Source organism: Apus apus, chromosome 1 (assembly GCF_020740795.1).
Source record: "Apus apus isolate bApuApu2 chromosome 1, bApuApu2.pri.cur, whole genome shotgun sequence".
Taxonomy (NCBI): Eukaryota; Metazoa; Chordata; class Aves; order Apodiformes; family Apodidae; genus Apus; species Apus apus.
In genome coordinates, this window is record NC_067282.1 from 134199665 (window position 1) to 134212458 (window position 12794).

At 40.4% G+C, this 12794-nt stretch overlaps 1 protein-coding gene across 8 annotated transcripts in view; it reads right to left on the reverse strand.

Moving 5' to 3' along the window:
• The window catches only part of ATXN10 (ataxin 10), a 237685-nt gene that overhangs the window by 124769 nt on the left and 100122 nt on the right, over positions 1-12794 (reverse strand). Inside the window, exon 10 of one of the 8 annotated variants that reach the window (XR_007888686.1) lies at positions 1130-1321. The exons of 6 other annotated variants lie outside the window; for them this stretch is intronic. Coding sequence is in view for 1 of the 2 variants with exons in the window: in XM_051611491.1 (XP_051467451.1) it covers positions 1220-1321 (102 nt within the window). In the remaining variant the exon portion in view is untranslated. Of the gene's footprint in view, positions 1-808; positions 1322-12794 lie in introns of those variants that run through there. One more of the 8 variants, XM_051611491.1, reaches the window with a different exon arrangement.

A 12794-nucleotide genomic window follows, 5' to 3' on the forward strand; every position in this document is an offset into this window, starting at 1 on the left:
GACACTCCAGAGACTATGTTTGTTGGTAGCCCAGCAGTTATTTGTGGTTGACTTTTTTGGTTGCCCACAGGAATTTCTAGAGTGGTGTAAACAGACAGATGTGGGTTCTTTTCTGCTATATAGATCACACCATAGAGAGATATCAAAGGAAAAAAACAAATCCATGAATAATGCACTAGTGGTAGCGTTTGAAGTTCAGAACTTTAAAGACTGGCCTCTGAATTTATTGGTTTAATTGTTGGGTATGGACATTTAGGCCACCAGATGGTTTTTGAAATCAAAACATCACTGAAAGGTTTTCCAAAAATTTGAAAGTTCATACAAAGTGAAAGTGGACTCAAGTATTGATAACTCAAAGCTGCTCCCATGCTGACACCCCTGCCCTAAGTCTCAAATGCTAAAATTGTTTTTTCCTTCTTTTTCTCAACTGGTTTGTTGTTTAGTTCAGCGAGGCATCTCAACCACTATTCCAAGGCTCTTTGCTCCTGTAACATGGGCAAGATAAAGGGGAAGGCTTAGATGGTATGGGTGGCAATCTAGACTTTTGCTGGCAGAGATGAGTAAAGTTCCACTGATCTCAGGCCAACTCATATTAGCCAGGAAATTTTGCTCCTCATTCTCTTTTTCTTTTTTGTTCTTACACAATACACAAAAATTACTTTTGCCTTATGATTGTGTGCCTTGTGCTCACACAACACACACATGGTAGTATTGTGTCCTTTGAGACAAACAAGCAGCAAATTATTAAAATCATGTTAACTCCATAGTGGAACTTGCTAACCATTCTTATTCTGGAATTGCCAGATAAAGCATTTTTCATCATTTATTTTTTCAGAAGGATTTGTATAAGTTTCTGTCAGTCTGTTTTAGAGCATGGCAGGTTACAGAGACACTTCGATTCATGGCTGGGCACAGATTATTTTAAGTAGAAAGAAAAAGGAGTCTTGGTTTTAACAGCATTGCACTGTCATCTTGCGGTTGCAGCACTCAGTTCCTCACCCTTATTTGGAAATGCCTTGAACAAGAATTTGATGTGAGCAGGAAGAAACGGTGATTGCCTCACTCTCGGGGCTTCGGTTTGTTTGGAGGCCTCCTTCCTGCCACTCTTGTGACAACAAGACAGACTGACCTTGCCAACTGTTTCCACTTCAGTTCTTTCCATCTCCTTCATTTGTGAGAGGAGAGCATGACCTCCTCCATAAAACCATCATTTTGAGATTTAAGACTTCATCTCTTCCAGACTTGCAGTACTTCTACTACGAACTTGTACTCGAAGACACATTTTCAGGGCAGTTTTGTGTAGTCTTCCTTCCTGCTTGAGCTTTAAAGAAGGAACACGTAATTAACTTTTTCCAACATGCAAACAGCAACCATTTCTGCCTCTTCTGGACTGCTCAAGAAACTAGCCAGTGTGGGATTGTCCTTTTTAGAACCTTCCAATCAGCTCCAAAGAGCTAATTTCCCAAGGCTGTCCAAAACATAAGGGAAGGCCCCCAATTGGGCTTTCTTATGCCTCCTGTTGCAGTTGTGCTGTTCCCAGCTAGAGCACTGCTCTCCTGGGAGCCTCCCTACACCCTCCTGCATAGTTACAGAATCATAAAGTGGTTTGGGTCGGAAGGGACCTCAAAGATAATCTAAATCCAACCCCCCTGCATGGGCAGGGACATCTCCCACTGGACCTGGTTGCTCAAAAACCCATTCAACTTGGCTTGGAACACTTCCAGGGATGGGGCATTTACCACTTGTCTGGGCAACCTGTTCCAGTGTCTCACCAATCTCGCAGTGCAGAATTTCTTCCCAATACCCAGGTCAGACCTAGAGTGCTAAGCACCTTGCAGGAGAAAGCCTTTGATTACTGTTTTTCTTTTCTCACCAAATATTGACACAAGGAAAAGTGAGTAAATTATTATAAGTTCTATGTGTTCTTGTTCCTAATGCCATTAGTAGAAGAAAAGGAAATAAAGCAGTTTAGATTACATCACATAGCAGTCATGCTATTTCACAGCAGCAACAATTTGGTCACTTGAGACCTACTTTCAGTATTTGGCTTGTCATGTTGTCATTGATTAAGGTATTTCTGATTCACAGCTGTCTCTCTATCAATCAGAAAGTCTTTTGTATTTTCATCCTCTGAGAATCTTAATTTTTTAATCTAGCAGACACATCAATATACACTTTATAATTTTCAACAGTAGTCATAGAATGGTTAAGGTTGGAAGGGACCTTAAAGATCATCAGGTTCCAACCTCCTTGCTATGAGCAGGGACTCCTCTCACTAGACCAGATTGCACAAAACCTCATCCAACCTGGCCTTGGACTTCCAGGGAGGGGGCAGCCACAACCTCTTGGCAACCTATTCCAGCACCTTACTACCCTCATTGTGAAGAATTTCTTTCTAGTATTTAACCTACATCTCCCCTCTTTCAGTTTGAAACCATTACCCCTTGTCCTATCACTGTTGTCTCTGGTGAAAAGCCCCTCCCCAGCTTTCCTGTAGCCCCTTCAGGTACTGGAAGGCCCCTATAAGGTCTCCTCAGAGCCTTCTCTTCTTCAGGCTGAACAGCCCCAACTCTCTCAGCTATGTCTTCGTAGCAGGCTAAAAAACCACAAACACATATTCCAGAAAGATACACATTGATCCAGTCCCAGTCAAGTCTGACCTAACCATCTATCATTGCGCGAATAGAAACCATTAAACAGTGGTCAGCCTAACTAGTTACTTGGAAGCGTGTAGCACAATGACACCCCTAACCTAAACAACAGCTGCAACCCTGTCCTCCTCCTCCAAAGGCAACCTGTGAATGTCCTACTGTACAAATTCATCCTTACCCTTACCAGGAATCAAAAGCTTAAAAGTCCAGATCACTTGTTTCTATTATTGCTTTTCACTTCAGCTATTTCTTTCAAGTTAGAGGAGAAAAACAAATAAGGTCACTGCTGTTACCTTCAGTTTTGGCTTCTGTATTTGGGCTGTCAATACTTTGAGGGAATGTTTATTTTTGCAGAAACCACTAACATTAAAACTCAGGTGAAAAAAATTGGGAATGGTGTCCTACAGGGCTTAGTTTGGTACATGGGAAGAAAAACACTGCATTTTGATTAGAATTTTGTTACTATTGTTCCCCTGTATGGAATTCAGAGTATGCATACCAAATTCCTCATTTTGAGAATGAATTGCCTACAGCTTAAAATGTTGTCAACCATGTTTATTTCAATTTAGATGTGGAATTTTCTTGATCTTGCAATCGGATTACCATGGTTAGACTTAAAAATCTTACTACCAGCAGAGGGATCCTCTGTGGGCCTTGGAATCCATTAATGCACCATTCAGAGTACATGAGGGTTGCACTCTCAAACTCCCCAAATACAATATATTTATTGCAAGCTTATTTTTTTCAGCTATCAGATATTTTCAGAAGTCAGAATTATGTATTTTATCCTCACACCTTCAAAATGGCTACATTTTCGTTTCGCTTCAGAAAGAACAACACTTCTTGCAGAGATAAAATGCAAAAACACTTCAGAAAGAGGACTGCAAAACGGTGGGGGAAGGATAGAAACTTTGGCAACTGACAGCAACCATTGGTGCAACTGCCATTACGAAACAGACTGAAATGTCAAGGATCTTACGACTGGTAGATACAGCAGTGATGTTAGGGGACTAATCTGACTGAGAAAGGGTGTGTGGGCAAGTCCAACCACCAGGTATGGAGACAGTCCTGAACCTAGGAAGCAATAAACTGCAGAGGGCAAAGTGGAGACAAGGGTCATAGCTTGATACTGTGGGAGCAGGAAAAGTTGCAGCCCCCCCCAGAGGGAGAAAACACGCAGGCACACACAACCCAGACAGTGTCAAAGCAGCTGCTGCTGCAAGACTCCAAGAGCAGGATGCCTTGGCTCTGTTTCAGAGAGACCACCTCTAACAGCAGAAGACAGCTCGATGGCTAATTCAGTCCTTCGCCTCACTTACCGACACTGCCAACAAGGCTGCTAATTAGTACTAACTGTGATGGTGGTTTCTGTGATGTGGACAGCTGTTCATGAACAGCTGGACTGAGACCACCAACTCACTTCAGACAGGCCACTAAACAGCCATCTGAGGGTAACCACTAGGTCGCTAGCAACTTGGGTTGGATTCAAACTAGTGACTTGGAGGTGAAAAGGCTCCATATTCAATTACCAGTCCCCTGAGTCATCCCATCCACTCTCTATAGTTATTTCAAAGTGCTTTGGTAAGCAATATCTGAGGACAGGACATGTGCTCAAAATGCTAAAAATACACATCTAAGAGTGCAGGGAAAAGATCACATCACTCAAAAGTAAATTTTCCTTTCTGTTTAAATAGAAAATAAAGGAAAAATAAGAAAAAAATAAAATCACAATTCTAACACTACGTTGTTTATATATATATATAAAAGGCCTCAGCCCCATCGCCCTTATGCCATTTACATTAATTTACTGCAAATATCATTAGAATACTAAAGTGAGAGAGACTGCTCTTAGAAAAAAATAGTAATATCCCTTTTATCCTCTTATTTTCTGAATAGCCAAAGCAACAGTAGAAAGTAGGGGAACACATTTGAGGAGGGGGTGTGAGAAGGGTAGCAGAAACAAAATGCTAAAAGATGAATTTAAAAAAAAAGCCCCACAATGAAAACAACCAGGGCTTCTCAAACTTGCAGATTTGTTTTAAGAGCGACGCTGCCCTCTGGTACTCTGGGATATGGCATTTTCAATGCAACTCCAGAGGTCCACCAATCTATTTTTGTCACCTATCCTGGGATCTGACAGGGGCTCACCAGGGGCTCAGATAAACAAGCCTCCAGTTTTTAAACAAAGTGGATTTTAATTGAGAAGCACCTGTGGTGAGAGAGTCTTCTGGCATTATTAAAAAGCAAATTTATCACAGTGAACCATAGAGGCAGGGGGTAGGGGAAGGAGTGGGGGGGTCCATGCATACGTCATACCTGCAGCACAGTACCATTCCTTTCATAAAACTCCCTTGAAGAAATGTGTAGGATTTGACTGCACCCCGTGAAGAGTGTTTTTCCCAACAAGCTGTTCCCAGGGTGTTGAAAAGCTATCATTCATAAAAAATTATTGAGGGGGAAGGAGGCAGCAATGGGGAGTTCAGAAGGCCAGGGATGCCAGTGGAAACCACAGAATGAGACCCTCTGTAAAGCACGCACCTGTTTATGGCCACCATAATAGCTTAACTAGAAAGCTTCAAGTTCCAAATTGTGGGGGGTGGGAGAAGGGGGAAAAGAGGGAAAACATAATGAAAGCTTGTTCTAATATCAAAATACACTTTAACCCATGGAGTGCAGGCTCACAGTGGATGGCTGCAATTTAGAATAAAGCACTGACAATGCAAAATCCACAAAATTGCAGAGGACACTCTTCAGACACATCTTGGTATCATTAAATACATGTGGGTTTTGGCTAAAGATTGGAATATGCACCACTTTATAAAGTATGTGGCTAAAACAACCCCCCTACTTATTAAATAATATTTAATGTTGTCCCAGAGAGCAGCTGAGAGCAGAAAGCAGGAGCCAAGGTCTGTCTACATGTCGTAATGATCAACTCCTGTAACAAAGAATTTACAAGGCAAGGAAAAGAGAGCGAAGCCACCCTGCAAAGACTTGGACGATACACAAATGTTCAGAATGACAAGGAATGTACTGTAATTTTATTGACACTATTAGTAAAATCCCTTTGTGGTTTGCAAGAGTGTTAGGCATGCACTTTGCCCTCACTAAGTGGTAAGAATTATGTACTCAAGCCTATTGCTCCGGCTGAGAAGACCTGACATTAAAAATGAGACTCCTCACAGGTATTAGTCAGTAAGGATGCTTTTCCCCAGGAAGGACCTAGGCATTTTTATCCATTATTCTCTTATGAAATTGTTTTGTTGATATTTTTGCCAGGAATTCTCAAAACATTTTGAGAAAACAAATCCTAAACTGAACTGAGGGAGACCACAGGCAGGGTAACACAGATAATCTCTCAGAGAAGCTGGCTTTAAATCTTTCATCTTAAGTATTCTGAGCAAGGCTGAAAGGCAGCCTTTGATGCAGAGTGTTCAGTCTTGGTTGACAAACTCACACTTCTGCAGAATCTGTAACGATGGGCCTACAAAAAGCAGAACAGGAGGGCTGCCCCAGAAGTTTGAAGGGGAACATGAAGTCATACAAGATAGCTGTATGTTTCTTTTGATTAATAACGTTGGCCCAACATTTTCCTATTTATTAGTGCACACACAACACTGCATTTTTTTACTTTGTTCATATAAATCAGCCTGCCAAACCTCACTTTTATTCAAAAGTAGGAAGTCTATGTGATGTGCGGAAGAAAATAACTGCATGATGTAGAATAAAGGGGTAGGGAACTGAACTCTACAAACTATGTCTGGCAAAACATGAGTTTTCAGTTGGGTTATCAACCATGTATGTGGGTTGTTTTTTTCCTTTAAATCACCCCCAAAGTAATAAGCTACTTTTGGCCCCCCAGAGGGCTTTGATCTGCAAGGCTTGTCTTAACTCTCTTTTTTAAAAAAAAACAAAACAACAAACAAAACACAACACAGATGACTTAGGCTGTTTAGACCTGTATTTCTAGGTCTAAAATTTTTTAGCCAGCCTATCTTACATATTCAACCAGCATGCTCTTCCCCTCCTCCACTTGAATTCTTACATGTAACATTAACAACTGAAAGAGTACTGTACCAAATGAGGCAACTTCATCCATAGTTAATTAATAGGTAAACTGTAGCAGCTAATGGATTCTTCCACATCTCCCCAAAACCCCCAACCTATGAACAAAAAAAAGTACAGCATGAGACACTGACCTTGCAACGTGAGACTGTAAGTCCAGGCACCCAAACAGAACATAATACGTTCTTATCAGTCTTTCCACTGTTCTTCCAAGACATTGCTCTACCCAAAATTAGTATCACTTTCTGAGAGTTCCAATGAGAAAATATTTTCAGAGGTTACTGGGAAGTGATCATCACCATTTAGCTAGTCAAGCTCTGAATTGTATAAGTAATTAGCTACAATAAAATCTTTTGTCATGAATGCTTACTTCCCTTATTTTTCCCCAATTTGCCCATAAGCAATTTATCTTCAAAAAGTCCACATACACTAGCTTCATGATCCATCCTGTGAGAAATGTATCAAACAACACATTGCAGCCTAACACTCAGTGTTAAACTGATTTCTCATTAAAACTGTTCAAATATATTTAAAGCAAGCAATATATAATGGATTTGTCACGAAAAAAACCAGCAACAACAAAAAAGCTTCTGTATGCATTAATTAAATGATCACAAAGAATAGATTTTAAAAGCAATATAATGATAGAAAGATTCAACTTTATAATAAATTTCAGTGAATACAATTTCAAAACCCAGATTTCCCAGGCTAACACCTGAAAATACCCTCTATATCCAGAGTTAGGACTTGATATTTAAGATAAATTGCATAATCCATATTGTTTCCTTATTATTGTGCTATGAATACAGCATAAACACGTTTCTGAAAAAGAAATCAACTGTAGAATAGCTATCATCACCAACATTTGCTATGCTTATGTCTCAGAGATAACATCACTGTTCAGTGGCCTGTTTGGTTAACACATTTCTGAAGCATTTTTAAGAATTTTTCTTTTCCTTGGGCAACAAAGCTTTTGTGCCTACTTTGGTCACATTTTCAAAACTCCATGAGAAGAAAAATCTCTTAAAAGCAACTTATCAAAAAACAAATTAGAGATTGGACTGTTCATCTTCTAACAAATGTTGACTATGAATGTATGTCCAAAAGTGTTAACATGTTTAGTAGTCTTGAATTATTACAACCCCCCCCACCAAAAGTAAAGGCATTGCACAACAACTGCACAAGTGAACAGACAGGTTGAAATATTTCTCGACCAACAAAGTAAAAAATCAAACAGAAATAAATCCCTTTTGTGCTGTTGTGTCTCTAAACTTATGTTGGCTTGTACTCAAAATCAACAGGAAACGTTTCAGTTCAGCATAAATATGTTATGGAAGTAACTTGAAGTTTAAATAAGACCAAGTACACATTACAGTGCATCTCACTAATGGATTTTCAGTGATGTCTCTGCAACACTATTGGTGAGAAGTCAGCTGTGCTTCTGATCTTTGTCTGAAGAAGGGAGGCTCTTTCTAAAGGATACCTTTTGGATAGCAAACTTCTATAACTGTCAGAGTCTAGGAGGAATAGTGCAAAATAATCATATTCCCTCATTTGTTTTACAAACAGACTGATAATACATTCCCCATCATCTGGAAGTTCTCTCTTAGACCTGACCAACTCTCTCTCTCACCCTGAGAGCCATTTTTATTTGTTGCTGCCACCTCCAGTCTAAGCAGTTCCTTACTCCACATGAGAAGGACATCAGCAGCCAACTCACAGAAAAGTACAGAGAATGTCTCAGTTCTGGATTTTCTTTGCCAGCACCACACTAGGGAGGAGCAATAACTGTTGAAAATGCCCTGTATAGACCCTGGATTCATGACTGAAACAAAAACAATGTAAAAGCAACTTCAGCAAATTTAGTAGCTCAGCTCTCACAAGTCTCCGCTTATAATGTATAAACTAAGGATTTCCAGAGTTTACAATGTGGTGAAATTTGGACTGGATTATGACAGAGGAAAATGCGTAATCATACTTTACACTGGGAATAGTTAGTCTTTAAATAATAGGGATGCTATTAACATATACAAAATAACAATGACAGTTTCTCATGCTCAAAAATTACAGGATCTTAACAGGAAGGACTGTGAGAGAAAGCTCCTGTAAAGAAGCCAATTAAGCCTAAAGCAGCATGGAAAATTTTCACTTGAATGGTTACAATTTCGTCAAGCTACAAGCAACTGGAACTGAATCTTAACAAGGAAAGCATAATCTAACCCTAAACAGAGGCCCTGCTAATAGGTCTGCCCATAAACAACAAAGACCTAAATATCTTCCACATGTCACAAAGTAAGAAACATTTGTCTTTGGGTATATTTAAAAAGTAGTACACACACTGCTACCCAGCAGTGACCTCAACATGCTGCAGAGCTGAAATCAGTAAAACAGTGGCAACCAAACAAGGAAATTGCTCCCTACGAGAAGGATCCTGGAGGGCTGCAGAATGACAGGTGGGTTCATTAGGTCCTGTCTGCACCTCTCCTATGAAGACAGGCTAAGAAAGCTGGGGTTGTTCAGCCTGAAGAAGACTCCAGGAAGACCTTATAGTGGCCTCCCAGTACCTGAATAAAGTACCTACACTACCTACAGGTACTTCCAATAGCTACAAGAAAGCTGGGGAGGGAATTTTTATGAGGGCAAGTAGTGATAGGACAAGGGATAATAGCTTTACACTGGAAGAGGGCAGGTGTAGGTTAGACAGCAGGAAGAAATTCTTCAGTATGAGGGTGGTGAGACACTGGTAGCCCAGGGAAGTTGTGGCTGCCCCATCTCTGGAAGCACTGAAGGCCAGGCTAGATGGAGCTTTGAGCAACCTGGTCCAGTGGGAGGTGTCCCTGCCCATGCAGGCGGGTTGGATCTAGATGATCTTTAAGGTCCCTCCCAACCCAAACCATTCCATGATCAGCACCTCGGACAGCGCCGCAGAGGAGCCACCGCTGCGCTCAGCCAGCCCCGGCCCGGCGCCCCGCACCCAGCCCCGCACCCAGCCCCGCGCTCAGCCCCGCGCCCAGCCCCGCGCTCAGCCCCGCGCTCAGCCCCGCACACAGCCCCGCACACAGCCCCGCACCCCTCTTCCCCCGGCTGCCACCGTCACCTTCCAATCATCAAAGCGGGGTACACGGCATAAAGAAGCCTTAGGGATTTTAAGAAGGAAGAGAAAAGGAAGGGAAATGGGGCTCTTCTGCATTGCTTCATAAACTCCTCCACCCCACCCCGTCCACTCCCAAAAATTCAGTATGACAAGTCCGTGTAGACCACTGTATGACAACAGCAAACTCTAAGGCAATACAAAACAACAGTACAGATAAGACCAGGTGCGAACAAAGACTTCAGGTAATTTCGGGTGTAGCCTCACATCGTTAACGCTTTTCATTTGCAAATAAAGCGGAGCTTGGGGGGGGTCTTGCTATGCAAACACATCAACCTCAAAATACAAAATCGACGGCTAAATGAAGATTGCGACAATGGCACTAACCACCTGGCGCTTTCTCTCTTTTGTTGATTGCATTTAAAAACGTACTTCCTAAGCGATTTCGGCAAAACAAACCCAAATGAGAAGCAGTACAAGCAGGACTTCGCAAACGTTTAAGCTTACCTCTCACAATTTCCAAGAGAGCTTTTAAAAAAAATCTATCCACTCATCATTAAAAAGTAACTCCCTATTTGCTTTTAATAAAAATAGGCCTAACTCCAAAAAGAAGAAAAAAAAAAAAAAAAAGGAGGGGGAAAAAAAAAAAGAAAAAAGAGATGTGATCACTATTGTTTGAAAGCACTCGAAAGCAGTAAGATGGTCACAAGAATCTGACTGTTCTGCCCCTTTACAAACTCAATAAAGCTTGCTTTTTATGACTGATTGCTGTGCTGTATTAATCCCCTAGCATATAAAACAAGCCCATTGGAGACTGGGACTCCACTGGGGGAAGACAGGGAAGCTGTTGTGTTCTGCGAATTAATCCATCTAGGAAAATCAAAAGCCAGCCACTCACAATACAGTAATCAGCATGTTCTCCACTGTGAAAGCCCTACATTTCCCATTTAGAAAACACAACTATTACTCCATTATGTACCCAAACACACAAAACCCTTTTATTTATTTCTGTTTGTTATTGTTTGGCTTATATTTATGGGTTTGTGTGTATTCCATTGGTGGGTACACAACCATCAAGTTTAAAAAAAAAACACAACACCATCAATTCCCAACTACTTAAAAGGAAAAAGGGACTCCCACTGCTTTTTCTACAACCAAAGTTCTTTCTGGATTTGCTTTGTGAACAGGATTTTAACTCTTCATTAGCCTAAACAGAAGGAAATTCTTTGCATTTTTCCCCTAAACAAAGTTAATTTTCTTCTCAGGATAATTATGCCTTTTTTTTTTTTTTCTCTCACTTTGTTAAATTATCTAACATGAGTTTCCTAAGTACTGATGATAAAATAGAAATGAGGTTTTACAATTACTCAACTGAAAAATACCGCACTTCATTTCTAGGTACAATTATTATATTTTATGAACTTTTGTTGGCACAAATTTTATCCTTTCCTTTTAAAGTTGAATGATGCAGCCTTCCAGCCTTCCAAACTAAACCTTTTTTTTTTTTAGAGTAGAAGTATTTTTTAATTTTTTTTCCTCTTCATTCAGATGCTAAAAGTATGAATGTTCCATTATGTTATGGAGATACAGATTAAAAAAACCAAATAAAACCAGCTGTAAATCCTATATGACACAGTGATTGAACTGTTGAGTGAATTCTAGCCTAACCACCAGAATTAAGGCTTATGGAAAGCACTGAGTAACAACAATCTCATAGACCATGTGCTCAAGAACCAAAACCAATCTTTTTCATTTGGCTAGCTAAAGGCACCTACCTGTAGAAGGAATGACTTTATAAACCATCACCTAAATACAACAGTTTTAATACCCTCGGAAATGTTCCTGTCAAATTATTTCAAAAAAGCAAACAAAGCACATTGCTTATATTCAAATTTATTCTTTGCTAAAAGGAAGAACACGTTTGTCCCACATTTGTTTTTAAAGTAAGAAGTCACTGCAAGCAACTAAAGTTATAGTCTTTGTTTCTATTGCCATTATCCCTTTAGATATATCCTTCACTTCAAAAATGGCTAGAGACAGCAGTTTTACATCACTGCCTTTTGAACCAACAGTTCTCTAAAATCGCACTAGACCAATTCCATAGTCCCACCTGGTCAACATGGTAGACACTGAAAGCTTATGGTTAACTTGAAAATGTCTTAGTAGTCTGGCTATATTCCCCAACAGCACTAAACAGTATTATAAATTTCTGATAGTTCAAAGTACCATGTGTTTTTTCCATTTTTAAATCAAGAAACAAATTGGAGGAGCAAAGCTGCTGCACGTGGCTGAGTGTCTGTTACATGCACACGTAGTTTTAGGAGATAAATTTGCCCTTCCATTTAAGAATGGGATTAAATGATGACAACATGAACAACTGAAGTTTTCTGGGACTTTCTTCTTAGACACAACTGAAGATAACCAATGATACCCAAGTGCTAGTAATATTCAGCTGTAACCCGTGTTTTGCTTGGGCATGGAGAATTTCGTGGCTACCAGGGCAAAGCCACGGCACACATAGAGTTAACCATGCCCCCCCTTTCTTCACCCCCCTTTTCCCCCACCTCATTCATGCTACATTCCACAGTGGCAGGGTCCAACAACAATATAGGAGGGTACCCAAAATGAAGAGGCAGGGCCTTCCATTCTTCTGCCTCTCTTGAATTAATTAACTGGAAATGAGTTTTGTCAATGTTTTGGAAAGGCAGAGGGGTGAAAAGAAACTGCTAGAATTAATCACAGTGAGAAACTACCTCTTCAGCAGTCTGCCAGAGTTCAGAAAACCCATGAGAAATGCAAAATAAAAGAAAGTGGGCTGACTTACCATCCAAAGGAACAAATAGAATTCAAACAAACACCCAAGTCTCCAAAACAGAGACATGCCCCAGTGCAAAGGAATGTAGCATCTGTTGCCACAACAGCTTCAGTTTTGTTTTTAATATACTTGTCATGAAGACTGAAAGGTAACAATGTAGAAAAGACAATTT